This window comes from Lynx rufus, unplaced genomic scaffold (genome assembly GCF_022079265.1).
Source record: "Lynx rufus isolate CCGP_SWC_20201006 ecotype Redwood Valley unplaced genomic scaffold, mLynRuf1.p SCAF_28, whole genome shotgun sequence".
NCBI lineage: Eukaryota > Metazoa > Chordata > Mammalia > Carnivora > Felidae > Lynx > Lynx rufus.
The window spans coordinates 4,857,539-4,881,146 of NW_025814843.1; the positions used below are offsets into that span (position 1 = coordinate 4,857,539).

The 23,608-nt window shown below is 49.3% G+C and overlaps 1 protein-coding gene across 1 annotated transcript in view; it reads right to left on the bottom strand.

The window, feature by feature from the left end:
* Window positions 1-18,404: 18,404 nt before the first annotated feature.
* Window positions 18,405-23,608, bottom strand: part of LOC124519613 (heparan sulfate glucosamine 3-O-sulfotransferase 3B1) — a 36,791-nt gene continuing 31,587 nt past the window's right edge. Inside the window, exon 2 of the mRNA XM_047089968.1 lies at window positions 18,405-19,323. Coding sequence (XP_046945924.1) covers window positions 18,705-19,323 — 619 coding nt within the window. The 3' untranslated portion in view covers window positions 18,405-18,704. The remainder of the gene's footprint in view (window positions 19,324-23,608) is intronic.

The window sequence follows — 23,608 nt, forward strand, 5'->3', positions numbered from 1 at the left end:
GGGAGAGAACAAGAGGGAGTGGGGCAGGGAGAGAGGGAGACAGAGAATCCCAAGCAGGCTCCACGCTGTGAGCAGAGCCCGACGCGGGACTTGAGATTCTCTCTCTCTCCCTCTGCCCCTACCAGGCTCACGTGCACTTTCTCTCTCGCGCGCTCTAAATAAACAAACAAACAAATAAATAAATAAAATAGAAGAAATGGTTCTATTGAAAGAAATGTTCCTATTGACATAGCGTGATATTTCATCGAGTAAAAAGGAAATTTTTCTAGAGCAATTTTGAAGGCACGTTGACCTTTTTACGTCATTTTACGGACGTCTGTACGTATCTCATATATACGTGAAAAGGATCGATCGGGATGGTGAGAAAGTAAGTGGTTTTTACTGTTTGTTTACAAGTACGTAGCAACTTTTCCGTTTCTTTCTACCTTCTGCTGAAACACGTTTGTAAATAGACGTTCTGGAAAAAGCCTACAACTCTAAAAACAGTATGTATCTATATATTTATAAATGTACCCTCTGGGAAATTCTCTCTTTCTCAGACAAAGCTAAAGTACGGAAAGCACTTTGAAGCCTGTGGCTCTTCCAAAGGACCTGGGTTTACGTCCCAGATTATTCGCCTTTCGAGGGCAAAGGTCAGATGGGAACGCCCACCTCCTGGCGAAGAACGGACTGGAACAGGCTTCCGACAAGGTGCGAAAACGGGACTTCCTCTCACTGCTTTGTCCCTGAGGCAGAAAAGGAAGTAATCAAGGTTAATTGGGAAGACTAAATACACTGTTATTTTTATAAACAACATTATGTTCCTAGAGGTAAATCATGTCATTTGTTGGTTGCATAAATACACATGATTTTAAAAATACAATGGAGTCGGAGGAAAGGTCAGTAATATACAGTCTCAGTTAACCAATTTGCTACCTTGTGGAACACAGGCACATAAAGGTGGAAATTGAAGCAATCATTTTTTTAAAAAAAAGTTTATTGGGGCGCCTGGGTGGCGCAGTCGGTTAAGCGTCCGACTTCAGCCAGGTCACGATCTCGCGGTCCATGAGTTCGAGCCCCGCGTCAGGCTCTGGGCTGACGGCTCAGAGCCTGGAGCCTGTTTCCGATTCTGTGTCTCCCTCTCTCTCTGCCCCTCCCCTGTTCATGCTCTGTCTCTCTCTGTCCCAAAAATAAAAAAAAAAAAAAAAAGTTTATTTATTGGGGTGCCTGGGTGTGGCTCAGTCAGTTAAGCACGGGAGTCAGGACAGCATAGTAATGGCCGCGGGTTCTAGAATCAGATGAGCGCGTTCAAGTCTTGGCTGCTCCATCTATGAGGCAGGGTTCTCTGGATAGGTTGCTTCAACCCTCCAAGCCACCATTTCCTCGTCTCTAAAATAGGCATCATAACCTTTGCAGCAACGTGGATGGAACTGGAGGGTGTCATGCTAAGTGAAATAAGTCAGAGAAAGACAGGTATCACACGTTTTCACTCATATGTGGAACTTGAGAAACTTAACAGAAGACCATGGGGGAAGGGAGAAAAAACAGCTACAAACAGAGAGGGAGGGAGGCAAACCATAAGAGACTCTTAAATACAGAGAACAAACTGAGGGTTGATGGGGCGGGCGGGGGAGAGGGGAGAATGGGTGATGGGCATTGAGGAGGGCGCCTGTCAGGATGAGCACTGGGTGTTGTATCACGATGAATCACGGGAATCTACACCTGAAACCAAGAGCACACCGTATACACTGTATGTTAGTTAGCCAACTCGACAGTAAATTATAAAAAAACAAAACCAAAAACCCAATAACGTAACATAGGCATAGGAATAAAAGTATATAGCTCATCAAGCTAACTTTGGGTAGGAAACAATGCCGTGTGCAACGTGCAGGCATTGAAAACAAGACAGCAAGGCCAAAATGGAATTGCTTTTGCTAAGCCCCACATCACCAAATTGAGACGTAACTACAGTTTCAGCGGTCTCAGAAATAGACTCTTGAACCAGGCAGGTACCACATGATCAGCACAACTGGGTCACCTGCCTGATCGACCCCTGGCGTTCCCTGAAAGAAAGTGACCTTGCAATGACCAACCTGCTTTTTTTGATGGTATAGCTTTCTTGTCCCCACCGTCGTCTACCTGGAAACTTCTTTCGCTTGGCGCAAGCTCCTCAGAGCTCCTTTCTGTCTGCTAGATGGGACGCTGCCTGATTCATGAAGTGTCGAATAAAGCCAGTAAGATCTTTTGAATGTACTCCGTTGAATTTTATTTGTTAATACGTTCCATAACAGTATGGCCACTACCGTGAAAAGTGTTCCAAAATGATTTATCTCTGGGACTGCCAACCAAGGTCGCTCATCTACACAAAAGGACAGTCTTCAAGCAGTGGTAACTTTTGTTTTTAAATTTTTTTTAATTATTAAAAAATTTGTAAACTCATTTATTTTGAGGGAGAGAGAGAGAGAGAGAGCAAGTATGAGTGGGAGAGGGACAGAGAAAGAGGGAGAGAGACAATCCCAAGCAGGCACCACCAGCACGGAGCTGGTCGCGGGGCTCGATCGCACGGTCCCGGGGCTCGATCGCACGCACCGTGAGATCATGACCTGGGCTGAAATCAAGAGTTGGACGCTCAACCGACTGAGCCACCCAGGTGCCCCCAAGCCATGGTAGCTTTGTATCATGAGTTGTACAATATTATTTGGAAATGAAGACCTCTGCATACAGTTCACGCATCTGTGATCTTCTCTCCTCTTATTCCTTCCCGCATCACATCTGTTTATTTGTTCAGATATTAGCTCACAATCCTCTCTTGACTTCCTCAGATGAAATCATGCTCCTCTATGTATAAAGCCATGAATACTTACCACATTTTGTAATTGCATATTGATTTGTAATTACTTGTGGTTATCTCTTGAATGGTCATCTCCTCCCGCGATACTGCGATTCATAAGAAATGTATGTATTTGGTCTTCATCCCCATTTCCGCCACGGGACTCCCTGAAACCCTTGGAATTTCCTGTGAAGAGAGTGTCTAAGGTGTCTTTGGTTATATCAAGGAGGGGACTCCAGGAAAGCACCTGAGGAGGGTGGCTGGTTTCCAGGGGATACCAAGCATGTGTTCGAAGGTTGGAATATTCCATGTCACTTGGACTTCCTGAGAAAGGAAAGGGGCTGGAGGTTGAATCACCAGTGGCCAAAGATCTCATCCAGTGGGCATATGTAATGAAGGCTCCATCAAGTTTGGAGAGCTTCCTGGTTCGCGAACATGTGGAAAAGGGGGAGAATGGTGTGCCCAGAGAACATGGATGCTCCGTGCCCTCTCTCCACACCTCACCCCGTGGATCTCTTCCATCTGGTTGTTTCTGAGTTATTACCCCTTTATCACCAACTGGTCATCCAGCGAGTGAAATACTTCTCTGAGTTCTGTGAGCCACCCTAGTAAATTCATCAAACCCAAGGAGAGGATGGTTGGAACCCCCAATCTATAGCTAGTCACAAGCTCAGGTGACAACCTAGACTTGTGATTGGCATCCGAAGTTGAGGATGGGGGGCGGCCCATGGGGCTCAACCCTTAACCTGTGAGATCTGACCTCCCACACGTTGAAATTGATACTAGAATCGTATTACCTCTCAGTAAGAACGTCACCTCCACTGGGTACCTGGGTGGCTCAGTCGGTTAAGTCTCTGACTTTTGGTTTTGGCTCAGGTCACGATCTCACGACTTGTGAGTTCCAGCCCCGCATCAGGCTCTGCACTGGCAGCACGGAGCTTGCTTGGGATTCTCTGTCTCCCTTTCTCTCTGATTCTCTCTCACCTGTGCTCTCTCTCTGTCTCTCTCTCTCTGTCTCTCTCAAAAATAAACAAAAAATCTTAAAGAAAAAAAAAAGTCACTGCATGAGGTCAAAGGCCACACCCCATTCTCTTACCCATTGTCTGAATATGGTCTTCAATAAATATATTCTGAAGAAATTGATTAATTAAAACATTTTAAAAGGCAATATGCTTTAAAACAATTCAGTCCTTATATACAATTGTAAGTAATTGTAATTGGACCTGCATATAATTTAGTACTTTTCTCTATAGAATTAAATGCTCTTTAATCATGGGTTGACCTAATCCTGGTTGTGCGCCCAGCCTGAGAAAAACTCATTTTCACTTACCTTGAACCTTTATTTTTGACATGATTAACGTCCAGAAACTTTTCAGACTTCAGCACTAATTGTGCGTCCACTAATAAAATGGAATCTTAGAGGAATCTGGCAACTGCAAACTTTGAAGGGAATAAAGTCTAAAACAATCCACGAAATGAGTTGAAGCCGAGTGTCTTCTGAGGAGCAGGAAGTAGGGCGGGCAGCGGAGGCGGATGTCATTTGGGTTAGGAATCTCGAAGAATTAATTGACATGCATCACTTTCCTTAAAGAAATAAGCATTTCAAAAAAAGGTAGAAAAAAGTAAGTGGAGAATGAGAAATAAGAGGGGCACCTGGGTGGCTCAGTGGGTTAAGCATCCGACTTGGGCTCAGGTCATGATCTCAGGGTTCGTAAGTTCGAGCCCCGCGTCGGGCTCTGAGCTGACAGCTCAGAGCCTGGAGCCTGCTTCCGATTCTGTGTCTCCCTCTCTCTCTGCTCTTCCCCTGCTCATGCTCTCTCTCTCTCTTTCAAAAATAAACATTAAAAAAAATTGTTTTTTAAGTCCTCAAGAGGGGCACCTGGGTGGCTCACTCAGTTAAGCGGTTAAGCGTCCGACTTCGGCTCAGGTCATACTCTCATGGTTTGTGGGTTCAAGCCCCGCGTCGGGCTCTGTGCTGACAGCTCGGAGCCTGGAGCCTGCTTCCGATTCTGTGTCTCCCTCTCTCTCTGCCCTTCCTCCGCTCACGCTCTGTGTCTCTCTCTCAAAAATAAACTAAAAAAACACTAAAGAAATAAAAAAAGAAACGAAAACAAAAATAAGAGACATTAGTGTGTGGACCAAGATGAGCACGGAGTGCTGTGGTGGTCCATAACTGTGTCCTGGGGGGCAGAAACACTCCACAGGAAGCCTTGTATAAAAGTTTAAACATCTAAAGAAGTAAATCAAAAAGCAAATCAACAATAACAACAACAAAATTGTTCAACTGCTCGAAGGCAATCATTTGAGTATCTCCTCCTAGCACGGGTATCTAGAGGCAATCGCTGGAATGTACCTTCTAGGACACGTATGTTAATGTCTTTCAAATGCCTGGCTAATGAAGTTACAATTCCATACCCTAATGTTTCCACCCAATACTACGAAAGAACCATCTTCCCCATGTGACTCGCTGAGAAAGAGAGCAATTCATTGAAGTCCTTCTAAAGATCATAAACTTTGATTCTGTATTCATCCGACTAATTCTGTTTATATCTAGACTAACAAAATAATCAAAAAAGGGAAGACTGTGTACCAGATTTTTCACGAAAGCATTGTTTGTAATAGCAAGAAATTGGGAACAAGCAGAATTTCCAAAACTAGGGAAAAGGCAAGCAAATTATGGTAAATCCATAAGATAGACAATCTCAAAAGTCATAAAAAGTTGTGCTTCCTAGCAATGTTTATAGTTATGAGTCTGCTTAATAGGGCACAAAAGCAATGTGAAATAAATAAAGCAAGATACATAATAATATATATTTTTACTAATTCTTAGACTACATATATACATTTATATACAAGTGTGCATAGAAACGAATGGAAGGTATTCTCCTCCAAGGGTCCACAATGATCATCGCCAGGTGGTAAGATTCTGGTAATTTTTATAGCCTCACTATATTTTTCTATAGTTTCTAAAGTTTATATGATAAGGAGGCATTAATTTCTTTTTCCAGAAGAGGAAAGATAATACTTTTAGAAAGCCCTTTGATTGAGTTAATGCATAAAAGTCATTAGAAATTTTTTTAAAAAGCCTTGGATGGCTCTACTCTCTACATGAGTGATAGCTACAAATAAATCATATTTGTAGGACAGTCCTTAATTAGGTGGAAATAGTAGTACTTAAAAAAACTTTCTTGGGTTAAGTTTTAAAGCTTTTGATTCATAAATTCCCAGCTAAGCATTAGAGGTGTCAAACCCTTCAGATCCATCACGGCGTGCCCAGGCCTCTCTCTCTCTCTCTCTCTCTCTCTTTTAATGACATTTTGAAATGTTATTTCACCAACTCAGGGACTGGAAATGATCCAGAAGATAATGACTTGAATTTTACAAACTCTTTAGGTCAAAATTTATTTTTTTCAGAGACACATTTATGTGTCTTTCCTCTCAAGCAGTCCAGTCCATTCACAGGATGCCAGGCCAAGATGGGGGCGCCTGGGTGGCTCAGGGTTGAGCGTCTGACCTCGGCTCAGGTCATGATCTCGCGGTTCGTGAGTTCGAGCCCCGCATAGGGCTCTGTGCCTACAGCTCAGAGCCTGGAGCCTGCTTCAGAGTTTGCTTCTCCCTGCTCATGCTCAGTCTCTCTCTCTCTCTCTCTCTCAAAAATAAATAAACATTTAAAATTAAAAAAAAGAAGAAGAAGGAAAAGATGTGAATGACCCATGAAGAATCTGGTTAGATTTTCTAACTTGCAATAGCACTTCAGGTAAAAGCCCAGACAACAAGCCATGGGAGAGAGGAGAGCAGGGGGTCAGGGACAGGATCCAGGGACCCTGGGACACACTATTCTTCAGGTCCACTTTCGCTTTAAAAGTTGGGGCAGAAAGTTCGACTGGAAAGAAGACACACTTGCGACTCAAACTAGAGTCTCATCCCGGGCTCAGCTCCCTGCAAACTATCTCTAATATGGCGACGAGGGCTCGCACCACAACCCTGTAAGAAAATCTCCAATTTTTTTTTTTTTAATATTAGCAATCACTTTTTGTTTTTAATGTCAAGACCCTGGCAGGCCAAACCGAACCCCTTTCTGGACAGCACTAGTCTAGGGGGTGTTACTATGTGGTTGGCGATCAGAACCTGGCCTCGGAAGTCAACCACTCGTCCGTTCGACTCCTGCCTTCCCAACTGTGTGACCTTGGGCAGGTGACTGAGGCTTGCAAAGCTGCAGAGTCTCAACAAGGGGCATTACTATTGTTATTGTTGTTGAAAGTCGGCCTGGAGAAGTGGATGAGGGCCTGGAGGAGGAGGGAATATTGGAGGAGCACCTTGAGTAACCAGGAGGAGGTTAGGTAAACATTCCTGCAGTCAACACATATTTGGAGCGCCTGCTGTGTTCCAGGCATTCTGTAGATTCTGGGAATCTTGTACAAAACAGTCTCTGCTCCCCTGTATTCAGTTAGTGGAAGAAGAAGTTTAAATACTATGCTTAGTGGTAATTAGACACTATGAAGAAGAAGAAATCAAGGGAAAAAACCCAAATGTCCGTTAACAGTGATGTGGATGCATCAAGTACAGTGCGCTCGTGGAACGGAACACCATACAGGAGAGATTAAGAAAGAACAACAGCTGGGGCACCCGGGTGGCTCAGTGGGTTGAGCGTCCAAATGTTGATGTCAGCTCCGGTCATGATCTCAGGGTCGGGGGATCGAACCCCGCCTCAGGCTCCGTGCTGAGTGTGGAGCTTGCTGAAGATTCTCTCTGTCTTCCTCTCTCTCTCTCCCACTCTCTCTTTAGGAAAGAAAGAAAAGGAAGGAAGGAAGGAAGGAAGGAAGGAAGGAAGGAAGGAAAAAAGAAAAGAGAGGGAAGGAAGGAAGGAAGAAAGAAGGAGGAAGGGAAGAAGGAAGAAAAGAAAAGAAAAGAAAGGAAAAGAAAAGAAAGATAGAAAGGGGGAGGGAAGAAGGAAGGAAGGAAGGAAGGAAGGAAGGAAGGAAGGAAAAGAAATCATAGACTTCCACTTTCCAGAGAGGGAAGGGAGAAAATACAAAGAAAGCCATGTGAAGACACAAAAAGGCAGAGGCAGATTGGCGTTTTGTTGCCCTGAACCAAGGAATGCCTGGGCTACCAGAAGCTTTGGGAAGTAAGAAGGATCCTCCCCTGAAGGTTTAGGGGTAGCACCTTTATTTCAGGTGTCCGGACTCCAGACCTGTGAGACAGTCTATTTCTACGGTTTTAAGGTGCCCAGTTAGTGGTCCCTGCTCACAGCAGCCACAGAAAGCACCTGCACAGACCTAACCATTCCAACTCTACCGTAAAAAATCCGCTCACCTCTTCCTTGGGACCCGGCCTCTCCCGTGTCCCTGGGGGACGTTCTCAGAACCCAGCTTCTCTCTGTGTCTTCTTCCTCCCTCAGGTTCCTGTCTCCCTAAATGTCTCTCTAGAGCCCATCTCAAAAAATTAGAATCCCTTCATTTAGTTTTGTCACTGCCTAAAAAGCCACCTTTAACATTACCTTTCAGTAACTTTTGGTCTCTCTTGCCTGTCTCATCGTCTCTTTCCCAGGCTCAAGGCCAAAGCCTTCTTTTTTTTTTTTTTTTTTTTTTTAGCTCATTTGTATTTTCTTTTCTTTTTTATTTTTTAAAATTTACATCCAAATTAGTTAGCATCTAGTGCAACAATGATTTCAGGAGTAGATTCCTTAGCGCCCCTCCCCCATTGAGCCCATCCCCCCTCCCACAACCCCTCCAGTAACCCTCAGTTTGTTCCCCATATTTATGAGTCTCTTCTGTTTTGTCCCCCTCCCTGTTTTTATATTCTTTTTGTTTCCCTTCCCTTATGTTCATCTGTTTTGTCTCTTAAAGTCCTCATATGAGTGAAGTCATAGGATTTTTGTCTTTGACTCATTTCACTTAGCATAATCCCCTCCGGTTCCATCCACGTAGTTGCAAATGGCAAGATTTCCTTCTTTTTGATGGCCGAGTAATACTCCATTGTATATATAGACCACATCTTCTTTCTCCATTCATCCATCGATGGACATGTGGGCTCTTTCCATCCTTTGGCTATTGTCGATAGGGCCGCTATAAACATTGGGGTGCATATGTCCCTTCGAAACAGCACACCTGTATCCCATGGATAAATGCCTAGTAGTGTAATTACGGGGTCATAGGGCAGTTCTATTTTTAGTTTTTTGAGGAACCTCCATACGGTTCTCCAGAGTGGCCGCACCAGCTTGCGTTGCCACCAACAATGCCAAAGAGATCCTCTTTCTCCGCATCCCCGCCAACATCTGTTGTGGCCTGAGTTGTGAATGTGAGCCATTCTGATGGGTGCAAGGTGGTATCTCATTGTGGTTTTGATTCGTATTTCCCTGATGAGTGATGTTGAGCATTTTTTCGTGTGTCGGTCGGCCACCTGGATGTCGAAGACTTCTCTTTCTAAAACCCAAAGTCTTTACTGTTTCTTAAACCATAAGAAAGCTAAGAAGTATTTCGTCCTCATGAAAAGCTAGCTTTCAGGATATCACGTTTCCTCCACGTAAAACAACGTCATCACTCACCTGTTTAAAGTTCTTATCCTTTCACCCTCAGAATATAATCCCAACACTTTCTTCCTTCGTCCAACAGAAGTTAAGCAGCTCTTGGGTTTGGGTACCTTGAAGACCCTTTACTGATGAACAAGAAGCCATAGTCTCTGCTGTCATGGAAATGACGGACTAGTGCTGGGGAAAGACCACAAAGGAACACAAATACGTGCACTGCTATACATTGCAGTAAGTGCGGAGGGAGGAACCAAGATGGCGGAACAGATTGGAAGATTTTTTGCATCTTGCGTCCATGAATACAGCCAGATCAATACAGTGCAGCAAGTGCTATGGAGGAAAGGGATTGGATTCTCTGAGCTACAAGAAGAGCATAAGTTCATCTAGATTGGGGACCGTCACAATTCCCCATCCAAAGCACCCCCAAACTTCGTGGCTTAAGACCAAACGCAGTCATGATCTCGCTCGATTTTGTTGGTTGACTGGGCTCAGCTGGGTGGTTCTTCCAATCCATGTGAGGTTGACTGTAGCCGCAGTCGGTGGAGGGGTACAGGTAGCTGGAACCCCCAAAGTGGCTGGCTAATATGGCTGGCGGTTGAGTCCGGCTGTCTTCCGGGAGCCCAGCTGAGACTGTTACCCAAAACACGCATGGTGTCTCCATTCGTTTTCGGCTACTTATAGCATGGCAGCTGGGTTCCCCGAGGGGGCCTCCTAAGAGCAGTTGTTCTTTTTTCTTTTTAATGTTTATTTCTGTTTTTTAATGTTTAATGTTTTTTAAATGTTTATTAATTTTTTTAATGTTTTTTAAAATTTTTTTTAGTGTTTAATGTTTAATGAGTGGGGGAGGGACAGACAGAGAGGGGGACAGAGGATCTGAAGCGGGCTCTGCGCTGACAGCAGAGAACCCGACACAGGACTCGAACCCATGAACCTCGAGATCATGACCTGAGCCAAAGTCAGATGCTCAACTGACTGTGTCACCCAGGCGCCCCAAAGCGCAAGTGTTCTAAGAGAGGGGAAGCAGAGGTGGCCAGGCCAATGAAATGCCGTGGGCACAGCCCTGTTTCCCTTGTCTCCTGATGATTAAAGCACTCGGAGACACGGCACCCAGTCAGTGTGGGAAAAGGGTGTGAACGCCCGCCCGTGTGGTTCACGGGGGGTAACCACAGTTAGAGAAGACCTCACCAAGGGCCGAGTTCCTGCATACGGGGGTGGTGCTGAGTTCTGAAAAATGAGCATAAGTTCCCCAGGCCAGGAGTTGGGAGCAAGGCGGCCCCAAAGACCTTGGCTTCCTTGGGAGCGACAAGAAAAGAAGACTCTTGTGGCTGGAGCTTGGGGAACAGGGAGGATAGGGACCGCGGGTTGGACTTGAAGAATGTGAAAGAGATGCCAAGAACAACTCCAAGTTTTCTGGCTTGACGCCCCCGAGGCAGCAGGCTCAGGGGAGCGGGTGCAGGAAAGAGAACCGAGGGTTCCATTTATGACATGCTTTTCCTTGAGATGCTCATGGAGACGTCCAGATGCAGGCAGCAGGCAGGCAACCGGAGGAAGGAGACTAGAGCTCGGAAGCGGCCGAACCGCTGTTCGTTTGCCTGCAAAACAGTCTTCTGCCGATGCCTCCAGACCCAGCCTCTCCCCTTCCCCCACACAATCCGGGCTCCGTCCCTGCCCCCACAACTGGCTGCATTTATTCACGTCTCTCTTTGCCCTCTGCCTGCCTCTCGCCCTCCGTCCATCACCTGGCTGCCTCCTGCCAGACCTGTAGGTACGACCCCTCCCCCTCCCCCGCCCCGGATCAGGTTAGGATCTCCCGGTCCGACTTCCCATGGCGCTTCGCCACGGCCCTTGCCATATTGCATCCTGCTGTTATCTGCACACATCCTTCAAATCCTCCCCGCCTGGCATGTGAACTCCTTGAAGCAGGAAGCGTGTGGCGTTTAAGGTTGTGTCCCTAGCAGCAGTGGGCGCTCCTTAAATACGCATTGGATGAATGAGCCGATCTCTGACTCCAGCCCCTTCTTGCCCCGGTTCCTACGGCGGAATATCACGCCTTCCCTTCTCAAGAAGCTCCGGAGACTTTCTGTTGTCTACTGATTTCAGTGCAGTCTTGGCGTCTTCTATAATCTGTCTTTTGCTAAATGTGTTGAAAGAGAAAACAGGCGGAGCCTAGGGGAGTCCCTGCAGGGAAGCTTCTCCAGGCCTCTCAGGCACCTCTGCACCGAGGTCTCAAGTCCCTTTTCCGTTCCCACACAAACACCAGACTGTGGCACGGAGCCAAGGTGCCAAGTTCTCAAATGGAAGACGCGGGCTTCGAGCCCACCGGAATGTTACCACCGCTGACTTACTGCAACGAGACTGCCCCCTCACCCGGCATACACCTAGTGATGGTAAAAATGAGGGAGAATGGAAAAATGAAACTAGATGCTGCTATTAAGAGCTAGTTAGATCCGCCCATCACAGCTGAGAACACGAGGGCCAGACGGAGTCTCTAGCCTTAAGTCAGTGGGCTTTTGGGGGTCAAGCGTAGAGTCCGTTGCTAAGGATGAGAAGAAATCATTGTCTATCATATAGGAAATGCTGGGGATATATTGTTGAAGATTGAAGGCAGAAGGTGAGGTGGAAAGCGGCATTAAAAAATTTTTTTTTCATGTTTATTAATTTTTGAGAGACAGAGCGGGAGCAGGGGAGGGGCAGAGAGGGAGGGAGACATGGAATCCGAAGCAGGCTCCGGGCTCCGAGCTGTCCGCTCAGAGCCCGATGCGGGGCTCGAACCCACGAACCGTGAGCTCATGACCTGAGCCGAAGTCAGATGCTTAGCCGACTGGGCCACCCAGGCGCCCCGAAAGTGGCATGTTAAAGGAGTTTAACCCTCTTTGAAAAGATCCTCTGTGATATACGCATCCATCATTCCACTCACAGGAACACGTTAGAGGTGACTATATGGGGGCCTCCCGAAAAAAACAGGACCCAGCAGAATGAGGGTAATCCCGGCAGTAGAAGTAGGCTTCATAATTGCCTTGGTTGGTGAAAGGTCAGTGTGCTTGATCAGAGAGATCCAAGGTCTCTCGTTCCAGAATGGAATGATAAGAAGCCTATGCCCCTAGTGGGGAGTCTCAAATTTTTGCATGAATCAGAATCAGCTGGAGAGCTTATTAAATCCTGCATTTCTGATTCAGTAGCTCTGAGGTGGGGCATGCCTAGCAGGTTCCCAGGGGATACTGATGGGGGTCCAGGCACCACACTCTGAGAACCATGGCTCTCAAGCTTGTCTACATGAGAGAACCGCTTGGGGGAGCTTTTTCGGTTACATTATCTTATTTTTAAACATTCTCCAGCTTTTCTGCGACCTAATTGACAAATAAGATTGTGTAAGCTTCCGGGAGCCTAGGTGGCTCAGGAGGGTGAGCGTCTGACTCTTGATTTCGACTCAGGTCATGATCTCGCGGTTGGTGGAAACGAGTCCCGCCTCGGGCTCTGCGCCAACAGCGCGGAGCCTGCTTGGGATTCTCGCTCCCTCTCTCTGTCCCTCCCCTTCTCGCTCCCTCTCTAAATAAATAAATAAACGTCAAAGGATCTCCTCTCTTAGCAACAGTAAAGTGTATGATACAGTATCATCAGTTACATTAGATCCCTAAACTCGTGAGTCTTACAGCTAGATGTTTGTTCCCTTTGATCAATATCTTCCCATTTCTCCCACACACCCCCCCCCCGCCCCCCCAACCTCTGGTAACCGCTGCTCTACCCTCTATGTCCCTGAGTGTTTCTCTTTTAGATTCCCCGCGTGAGATCGTGCAGTATTTGTCTTCCCTCGGTTTTAGTTCAGCAAACATAATGCCTTCAAGGTCCATGCTTGGGGAACTTTTGAAACCTACCACTGTTGGGGCCTCACCTCCTACAGATTCGAATGTCATTGGTCTGAGGTGTGTTAGGGCTTCCAGCATTTTTGTTTCCTGCCTGACCTGCCCAGCGTTCTCGACTTAGGTGGGGTGTTTTTTCCGCCGCCTTCCTGAAATGCTAGGCTGATGTCCAACTCTGTGCCTCCACACAAGGTGCTTTCTCAGCGCGAACCACGCTTTCCAACAACGTGAGGGGCGCCTGGGTGGCTCCATCGGTTAGGCATCAGACTTCGGCTCAGCTCGTGATCTCCTGGTCCGTGAGTTCGAGCCCCGCGTTGGGCTCTGCGCTGACAGCTTAGAGCCTGGAGCCTGCCTCGGATTCTGGGTCTCCCTCTCTCTCTGCACCTCCCTGCTTGCACTCTCTCTCTCCCTCTAAAACAAATAAACATTAATTTCTTTTTTTTTTTAATGTGAGAAAACCCAGAGACGATTTAGGGGATGCTCGGGTTTCAGGGATTCACAAACTCAACACCAGACAGCACCAAGTCATACCCTCTTGAATTCTCCACCCTTCAGGGCAAGATGCAAAGTTGTCAACTTCTAGCCTTCACCAGGAGTCACCGTTGCCAGGAACAGCGGGCGAGCCCACGGCAAGCGAGGCTGGAGTTAGATCTAGCCAGAAATGACTAGCATTGATTTGTTTTCATCGTATTTATGTCTTTTTGAGTACTTCCTCTCCCTGGCAAGAGATAATGGCCTTTGCACCTAAGACTGCAACCTATTCCCTTTTGAAATGAGGTGAAGTTTCAGTTGTACAAAATGACGGGCGTCCCAGGAATGACCGGACCCCACAGTGCCCAGAGTTCACGACACCATACAGAATATTTAAACATTGGCCAAGAGGGTACACCTGATGTGAAATGTTCTGATCACACGCAAAAAATTAAGCTGGCCGGAAGGAAGGATCTTTTGGAGGGGATGGATAGATTTATGCCATTGATAGTGGTGATGGCCTCATGGGTGAATACTTACCACGAAACTCATTGGCTTGCCTATATTACGTATGTTCCCTTTTTGTAGGCCCATCAGACCTCAACAGAATGGTTTCCAAAAAACGAAGAAGGCAGAACTCTCGGGGTTGAGCCTTATCAAGCCTCGGGGTTATCAACTCTCCCGGTTGAGCCTTACTTGGTGTCAGCTGCTCTAAAACTCAACCAGAGGGGCAGCAACCTAAATCTCAATTGAAAATTGAAAATAAAACTAAGATACAAGAATGAATCAAATGTTTAAAGTAGTAAATCATCTGGGCGGCCGGGTGGCTCAGTTGGTTAAGCATCCCACCCTCGGTTTCAGCTCAGGTCACGATCTCACGGTGTCATGAGTTCGAGTCCCGTGTCGGGCTCTGTGCTGAGAGTGCGCCTACTTGGGATTCTCCCGCTCCCCCCTCTGTCCCCCTCCCCTGCTCATGCCGTCTGTCTCTCTCAAAACACACTTAAAAAAAATTCTTTTTAATAAAAAAATAGTAAATAATCAGCGTCCAGAGGGTGTGTCCCGTGGAAAGAAACAGGAAGTCTCCTGCTACAGGCCAAAGACAGAGAACCACAGTGAGGATACTCTGTGCACGTGGGAAGGGAATGCTACCTTTAGCCAGATCACCCAGCCACCAAAGCTCTGCTTCACCGTACCTGCAGCATGACACAGGTCCCCCCACATGGTGGCTTCCAGGCCGGAGCCTGATGCAGTCAGAAACAGCAGCACACAGCAGCCTTGGTGTGCTTGGAGGGCCACGTACGCTACTCCGGGGGGTGGGGGGTGGGGGGGGGGCCTCCCCGCTGATCTCGTAGCCTTGAGAGTCATTTACAAAGAACCTGCCTCACATATTTGTAGATTAGTTGGATTTTGAAGTCTGCCAATCAACCTACCCTCAGAATGCCTGTGTGTGTGTGTGTGTGTGTGCGCGCGCGCGTGAGCGCGCGCGCGGGCACCCACGACCGCGCGCATCTGATTGGTTATTCAACAAACCAGCACAGTCCCCGTCCCCCCGCAACACGCCGTAAGACATAAAAGTACCCACAAGTTGGTAAAATATATTTTATTCGTCCATACAAAGAAATAGTATGAATTACCAGATTTTCATTTTCCTAGAAACCTCTTTTCTCTGTGTAAAATTAATCTGTGTTATACATAGGACAAAATACTTGATTTAGTTTTTTTTTTTTTTTTGTACATATTGGCTATTCTAACATCCAGGTTATAGAAGACACGCCGCCAGAATTTGCACAGTATTTCAGATTCCTGGGCTGAATGAACTCCGTCATAAATTAAGGTTACAAAAGCGAAAAAAAAAAATCTAACCACACCTTTAAGTTTAAGGGACCATCCTTCTCGAGAATAACGAAAAAAAAAAAATGACACGGACATCTCTGTCTGTGTTTGAGACCCACACTTAAGTATCTCTAGTTTATCGGAGCCTTCCGTTTTCCTTTCTTACGTAAATAAATATCCCGGCAGGATCTGAAACTTTCTCCAAAAGTCTAAACTGTCACTCGAAATAACTTCCAAAGAGAATCCTATGAAAAAGATAATTTCTCTTCCTCCATCATCCAAATAAGTATTTCTTAGGCAGCCAATATACCTAAATACCTTTCCAGGTACGACCTACCAAGTCACCAGACTACGATACAAACACCTCCAAGCGAGCACGGATTTCTGGGACAGTAAAAAACCTCCCATTTTATTTTTCTTTATCTTTTTTGCTTTTAATAAAGAAGACAAAACCGAGAGGGGTCAAGTACCCCACTGAATAGCACAGCTTTAAACTGGAAGAAACCCAAAACGTGCTGAGACAAAATGCCAAAACATGAAATGGGTGTTTGTCTTCTAACAGCTAAAAAACTTGAGTTGGTGGCCTTGGAGATTGCTAGAACAGGAAGAAACTCAAGGTTGAATTTTATGTGTTTGTGTTGCTTAACTCCTACAGGAGGAAGGCATGGGGGTTCAGGCTCTACAATAACCATCACACGATGAGGTGTAACCTGGGGGCAGATGTCGCGTCTGGATCCGTCAGGAATTACGAGCCATCAGACCTCTATGAAGAGATGCGCAGGAAGTTTGATTTATTTGTCTGCTCTAGAAAAACGTGCTCTAGTCCGTCATTGCTAATTAGCGCCATCTGTTTGGATTCAAGGATTTGACCCAGGATAGAATCTTGACTCGCTTCAGGGCTCATGACTCAATGACCCTCCCCTCCTTCTATCTGAAAACTTCCTGTTTTCTGTTTTAAGGCAGGGAATAAACAACTTCATCCAAATTGTCCAGCCTGGAGAGACGGCGGGGACCCGAAGGCGGACTGCTTTGTCGCCAGCCCTCCTCCGAACCTTTCTGCAACTCTGCATCACGAGCCCTGTCGGGGCTCGCATTTGGCCAGAGTGTGGCCAGGGCAGGGTGAGGCGGAGGGGGTGGACACTGGCGTTTACTTGAAACGATACTCTGTTACTGAAAAGCAGCATCGGTGGTTTTATTTCCAGTGAGCTTTCGGACTGGAAAACCACACGACCCATCAGCACCCTTCTGGACCAATCGGCACCCTTCTGCAGACGTCTTGATGCCTAAGCGGCAAGAAGGGAGAAAGACCCACGCCAGGGTTAGGGTGCTCCCCTAAATGCAGGTGCTAAGCTACCTGGGAGAGGCAGTGACAGAGCTTTGAAACGAACAGAACATCTGAGGATCGCACGGAGCCCCCCGGCCCATCGTCCTACACCGACCTCACCCGACCCACGATCGCTTTGCTGCTAAGGGCGAGCTGGGCGCACCCGGGCTGAAACTTGTGGGCAAACACAAACCAGACATCACCTAATGACCAGTGACATCCTGACCGATTGCTAAAGAGGGACCATCTCTCTCCTTTCATACAAGTTTTCGTACTCTGTCGGGCAAGTTATCCCCCAACGACACACGAAAGCGGCTTCGTGACCATCACGCCCCGACCGTTCTGACGAGACGCGTTACCTTCCCGCATGTGCCCCGGCGAAAGCAGAACTCGAATCAAAACCCTCTGATGGCAGAAGCAGTTGTGGTTCGGAAAACAGGATACGGGGAGTATGTTCGTTACGTGACATTGCTATAGGATTACCCAACTGCCACAGGCTAAGTCCTCAAAAATGATCTCCAACTGCTCACTCGGCAGAGAGGTACCGGGGGGAGCATTCGGCCATCAGCAGCAACAACGCTGGAAACCTTCTGCCGGGACCTAGCTCAAACAAGGGGACGTCTTCACAACTGGCAGGCGTGTCTCCAGGCAACACGGGGCCAGCTTTCCCAGCCTGTCTTTACAAGAGCCACTCTTCGTTCTTGCAGTCTGGCCGTCGGCTGCAGGCTGTGTTGTCAATCTGGGATGAGCCAGGGATTCCGAGGAGGAGAGTTCCAGACATCAAGTGAGGGGGCCACGACTCACTTCTGCTGGCCGCCTTTCTGGTGGGGGTTTGTCTTTTCTCCCCTCGGAGGTGGTCTACTCCCAGTCTACTGGGACGTGCCCAACTGGGGCTGGCTGTGCACCTAGCAGCACCTTGGCGGACTCTGATGGGGTGGGATGCACTTGACCCCTTTGGACCCGTGCGGTCTGTGCCAGGAGATTCTGCTAGCCTAGGGGATTTCTTTGGTGTGTCAAAGCAGAATTGTCTGGCCTGGGGAACGGGGCATGGCGTATGCGTGCAAATCAGAGGTCGTCTTTATTTCTAAAGCAGCATCCCAGCATCACACACACACACACACACACACACACACACACGGGGCCTGGGAAGGAGGAGCTACCGTCTGCATACGATTCGAGCTGCTTAATGAACCAGGGACTGGCGCAGAAGACGACACAGGGCCATCTTTCAAAACCCCACGCCCAAGTAAACGTTTGGACCCTGGCACGAAGGACTCCCCAGAAAGGAGGCGGGTGTCCCCGCAAAGGCAGGGATGTCCCCCACGAGCTGAGCAGACTTGGGGGAAAAGCGTTAGCGCTGTGGTTTGGCGTCCACGTCCTCGGAAATGTCAACACAGGGGCGAGGAAGCTGCCACAGGAGACGTGACCCTCTGGGGGGAAGAGGGGGTGTCACGTTCCTGCGAGGTGTGCAGGCAGGGACAGAAATGGGAGCCGCACTAGGAGACCCAAGACACAAGGAGACGGCGAGCGAATTCAGCCAGCGATCGGAGGCTGCGTACCCGTAACGACAAAAATCTCAAGTTGTGCTTTTCTTCTTTTTAAATAGAACGGGGGAGGGGGGGTGGGGGGGGACACACGGAAGCACCATCAACTGTGAGGAAAAGAACTGATGAGACGCTTTGGAATGTGAACGGGTTACGAAGCTAAACCCTCTGAAGAGTGTGGCCAGGCAGCTTAGTGAATTAATTGCTTACGAATTAAAAATAAATTATTATAAAATAGATTTCTGTACATTTTACATACATATAATCTCTCTCAACATAGAAGCCAAGTGGGAAAGTCACATCGCGCGGCGGAGTGGGGGGGAGGGGGGGGGTCCCGTCAGTCCCAGCCGAAGTCCTGGCCGGTCATCTGGTAGAACTTCAAGTTGAAGGGCCGGTAGAAGTCGCGCAGCAGGCGCACCACCTCGCGGTCGATCTCCGGGTGGGTCCTGCCCTTGGTCTTGCCCAGGCAGTGGGGCTTGCTGCTGCCCTCGGCCTTCTTGAGGCAGGGGAAGCCCTTGGTCTCGTTGAAGTAGAAGTGCTTGTCGGTGATGATCCTCTTGAGGCCCAGGAAGTCCTGCACGCGGCCCAGCTCGCCGGCCGGGTCGCTGATGAGCCGCTCCCCGCTCACGAAGAGCATCTGGCCGATGGGAAAGCGGCGCAGCCAGTGCTCCAGGTGCTTGGCGTAGATGCCGATCCGGATGGCGCTCCACGACGTGTCGATGAGGCCCGTCGTGCGGTTCTTGAACGTCAGGCTCTCGAAGGTGGGGATGTCGGGCCGCTTGGACAGCGTCTGCGTGTAGTCCGAGATGGCCCGGGTCACCGGGTCGCGCACCACCACGATGAGCTTGGTGTCCTTGGACATGGCCGAGATGCGCGCGGGCGCCTCGCGGGTCACGAAGTAGCTGGGCGTCTTCTCCATGGTGATCTGCCCGTCCAGGGTCCTCGGCATCAGGTCCCTGGGGAAAAGCAAGCAGAGCAAAGTCGGCTCAGGAGGGGACGCCTCTTTGGCCGCGCGTCTCGTCTCCGAGACGACACTTTCGATCCCGGCTTCCCCTCTGTTACCGGCAACGGCTGCGGAACCGCGAGAGAGTGCCAACAGCGGGTCGTCCCCGGAAGGTACCTTAACATCCCCACGGAGGCCAGATGCTATCTCCGTGAAGTATGACAGCACCTTCCTCCGAGACGAAAAGAGGGAGGAAGAGAGGGGAGTTTTTCCCGATCTTGTCATGGGCACCACCCCTGACTCCCTGTGCAGGCCGCCCAGCTTTCCGGACCGCCCCAAACATCAGGGGTCACAACACAAAGGCCCCTGGCCTCTGGGTATGTACCCTTCCTGACAACAGCACCTGGGGCCCCCAGAGACAGTGCCGTCCGGGAGTCCCCGCCAGCCTGTCTTCGTGTGCTCACCAAGCCTGGGCACGTGTGCGGCGGGAACCAGGAGGAAGAGGTCCCCCTGTCCCATCCAGGCCATACCTGCTCCAACGCGGCGACCACCGACAAAAACGCCTTCACGGCAAAAAGCACGCGGCAACCTAAAACCCAGGTGAAATCGGATGGAAGTATATAAACGGACGCAGACTTGCCAAGAGGAAATTCCCAAGACCCAGCTCTAGAAGCTTCCAAAAAATACTTTAGATTCCATTAAAAAAAAAAGGGGGGGGGCTTGTAAGATCTCTATCACAGCCTTAATTTAAATAAAAGTATGCCGACAAAACTGTTAACGACCTGTAAGAGATGCAGGCCATGATATTGGCACCAAAAAGCTGCTTTGGGGGCACCGGCGGAGGAGGGGGCCTCAGTGGGCTGAACATCCGGCTTTGGCTCAGGTCATGATCTCCCGGCTCGTGAGTTCGAGCCCTGCGTCGGGCTCTGTGCTGATGGCTCAGAGCCTGAAGCCTGCTTCCGATTCTGTGTCTCCCTCTCTCTCTGTCCTTCCCCCCCTCACACTCTTTCTCTCAAAAATAAATAAACATTAAGAAAATCTTTACAAAGGGACGCCTGGGTGGCTCAGTGGGTCGAGCGTCCGACTTCGGCTCAGGTCTGATCTCACGGTTCGTGGGTCCAAGCCCCGCGTCGGGCTCTGTGCTGATGTCTCGGAGCCTGGAGCCTGCTTCGGATTCTTCTTTCTCCCTCTCTCTTTGCAACTCTCCCCCTCACGCTGTCTCTCTCTCTCTCTCTCTCTCTCTCTCAAAAATAAACATTAAAAAAGAAAAAAAGCTGTTTTGTGGTGGCATTTAGCTTTGCAAATAACAGTAACCGATGATGGAAGGTTGTGACTTACGTGCTCCCTGGCCTGAAGCATTCCACCACGTGACGTGGGGAACAGTGGTACTTCGTTCAGCGTGTCTGTAGGAGATTAGTAAAGCCAGAGCAGTTTAAACAGTTAAGGGACGTGGGCTCAGACATCAGATGGCCTGGGTTCAAATCCCAGCTTTCAGCGTGTATGCTGTGCCACCCTGAGTAACTGTCTTACCTTCTCTGGGCTTCTCTTACTCCTCTGTAAGAATGAAGGTGACAGTACCTACTTCATGGAAGTTGGAAGAGGAGTAAAACCATTAATGATCATAACATGCTCTGAACACGCTTAACATATGTAATTAATACATACTAACTGCTGCTCCTACGAGAGGATTATTTCCAGTATTACTGTGTTCAGCCCACAGTTTACAGCACATGGTGGGACAAAATTGAGCACATGTGTGCACATCAAAAGGAAAGGAGATGTGTGAACTAACTGGAGACTCAGTTTTGGTCCCGGATGCACAATCTTCCATTAGCCATGGGATAGAGATTTTCTACGTGGGCCCGGGAATTTTAAAGAAGGCAATTCCCACATCATTTCTGACCAAATATTTACCTCCCAGTAGGACATCCTAAACCTCCAGCTTCAAGCCACCCCTCATCTACTGAGAGCACAGCTCCTCTTACTAATAAGCACATTTACGGAAACGCATTAACCACTTGGGTGAACGTGGCAGTGTCGTGGGGCTGATGGGATGGAGGGAAAAAGAGCCCTGGCTCTCAGTCTGTTCTGCGTTTCACTCAAAAGCAGGTGGAGTCTAGGGGCGCCTGGGTGGCTCGCTTGGTTGAGCGACCAACTTCGGCTCAGGTCACGATCTCGTGGCTGGGGAGTTCGAGCCCCGCGTCGGGCTCCTTGCCGGCAGGAGAAAGCCTGGAGCCTGCTTCGGATCCTCTGTCCCCCTCTCTGTCCGCCCCGGGTATTAAGTCACTGGCAACTGGACATCTGGACATTCTTTAAGAGTAAAAGTGCCTCGGGGCGCCTGGGTGGCGCAGTCGGTTAAGCGTCCGACTTCAGCCAGGTCACGATCTCGCGGTCCGCGAGTTCGAGCCCCGCATCAGGCTCTGGGCTGATGGCTCGGAGCCTGGAGCCTGTTTCCAATTCTGTGTCTCCCTCTCTCTCTGCCCCTCCCCCGTTCATGCTCTGTCTCTCTCTGTCCCAAAAATAAATAAACGTTGAAAAAAAAATTAAAAAAAAAAAAAAGAGTAAAAGTGCCTCCATCACGACGGAAAGAAGGCCAACCACCACAGCTCTTCGTATTCTTGAGAGGGGGAGCCTCGAGGGACGGGGCGGGGGAGGGACAGAGGATCTGAAGCAGGCTCTGTGCTGTCAGCATAGAGCCCGATGTGGGGCTTGAAGCCATGAACCGTGAGATCACGACCAGAGCTGAAGTCAGCCGCTTAAGCGACTGAGCCACCCAGGCACCTCCCCCCACCCCACCGCCGTGTCCTTAAAGAAAGGGTCTGGCAGCAACCGAAACGGCTCACTGGGCCACGGGAGTAAGACACCACAGAACAGGGCTAGAAACCGGGAGAGCCTCACTATCCCCAAGTCCAAAGGCAAAACCTCCTTGGCCACAAAGAAGGATTCCTCGAACGGCGGACGGATTTCCTGAGCTTGACCGCCTGGGGGTCACCCAAGCCATTCTGGCTGCCACCGGCTCCAAGGGGATCCCTCTCTCCCCGGAATGGTCTGCAGTCTGCACACGTGTGGCAAAGAGCACACAAGGGGCCCCCAGGACTTTCTTTGATCCTGCAAATGACAGCCAGCGGACTTGTGCCGTGCTCCCCCCTTGCTTCATGGCTGATGGGGGAGTACACAAGTGGGTTCTCCCTCATCTCCACACATGCCTCCCGAGTCCCTTCCACAGGCTTCCGGGGGGGGGGGGGCGGCGGTCCTCCATGGCGGGCCCTGTGCTCAAGACAGAGCCACCAGCTCCCAGCACAGCCCCGTGGGTTCACTGGGTGGGGAACACAGCTTGAGGACCGTGTGGGAAAATCCCTGGCACCGAACCTTCCGGCAGCTTCCAGGCAAGTCCCCTTCCCCCCCTCCCCACCCCATCCCCAGGTCCTGGAACGAAGCCTTTTCCATTCTCTTCCTGGGGCTCCCTCCTTCCCCCCCCCTCCCTTCCCCGGCTGGGCTTCCCGTCCCGGTACCCAAAACCTCTCTGGGCACAACAAGTGGTACCAAGAAGAAACGAGGAGACGACGACATGGCCAAGGGCAAGCCCTTCCCCCACGCGTGGGCCCAGCAGGACAAGCCGGCCTCAGGCCAGGGGGGAGGTTTGCAGCTTAATTGAGCGGCTCGTTATGCAAGCCAGTTTCTCAAACTGATCATCACAGCTAATAATTATATAGTGCTTGTGAGTCTGCAGAGAAACTCTCGCGTGCATTATCTGATTTAATCCTCACGACGAGCCTCTGGGGGGGGGGGTCCTGCGATCCCCAGTTCACCAATGAAGAAACACGCCGAAGGAGAAAGGGTGGCTCCCCCGGACACAGGTCATCGACCTGCAGGTGGGCGGTGGGGGCCCAGTCACCCCTCCGAGGCTCCTTCCCCTTCCCAACCTCCTGTTTCTTCTCAATCTGATGAGGAGCACACAGGGCCACACACACACACACACACACACACACACACACACACGTCCCCTCTCTTTAAATAGATACCTGCCTCCCCTCCCCCCCTCCCAGATTAGGATCTTAATAATAGGTATTTCAGTGCTAGAATCAGATGGCTGTGATCGTAACTGTTCAAATAGGAGTCAGATTTCAAAACAATAGACGTCTCAGGCCCACAATCTCCGGCGGTCAGCCGAGCCTGGGAATATTAGCGATTGTGGGAACAGATCTCCCCCTCCGGTGCCCGCCCCAGCCCCCTCTGCCACACGCGGCACGTGTCACCATCGGGCACTTGTGAAGCCCACAGGGCTGGACGGTGCCTTT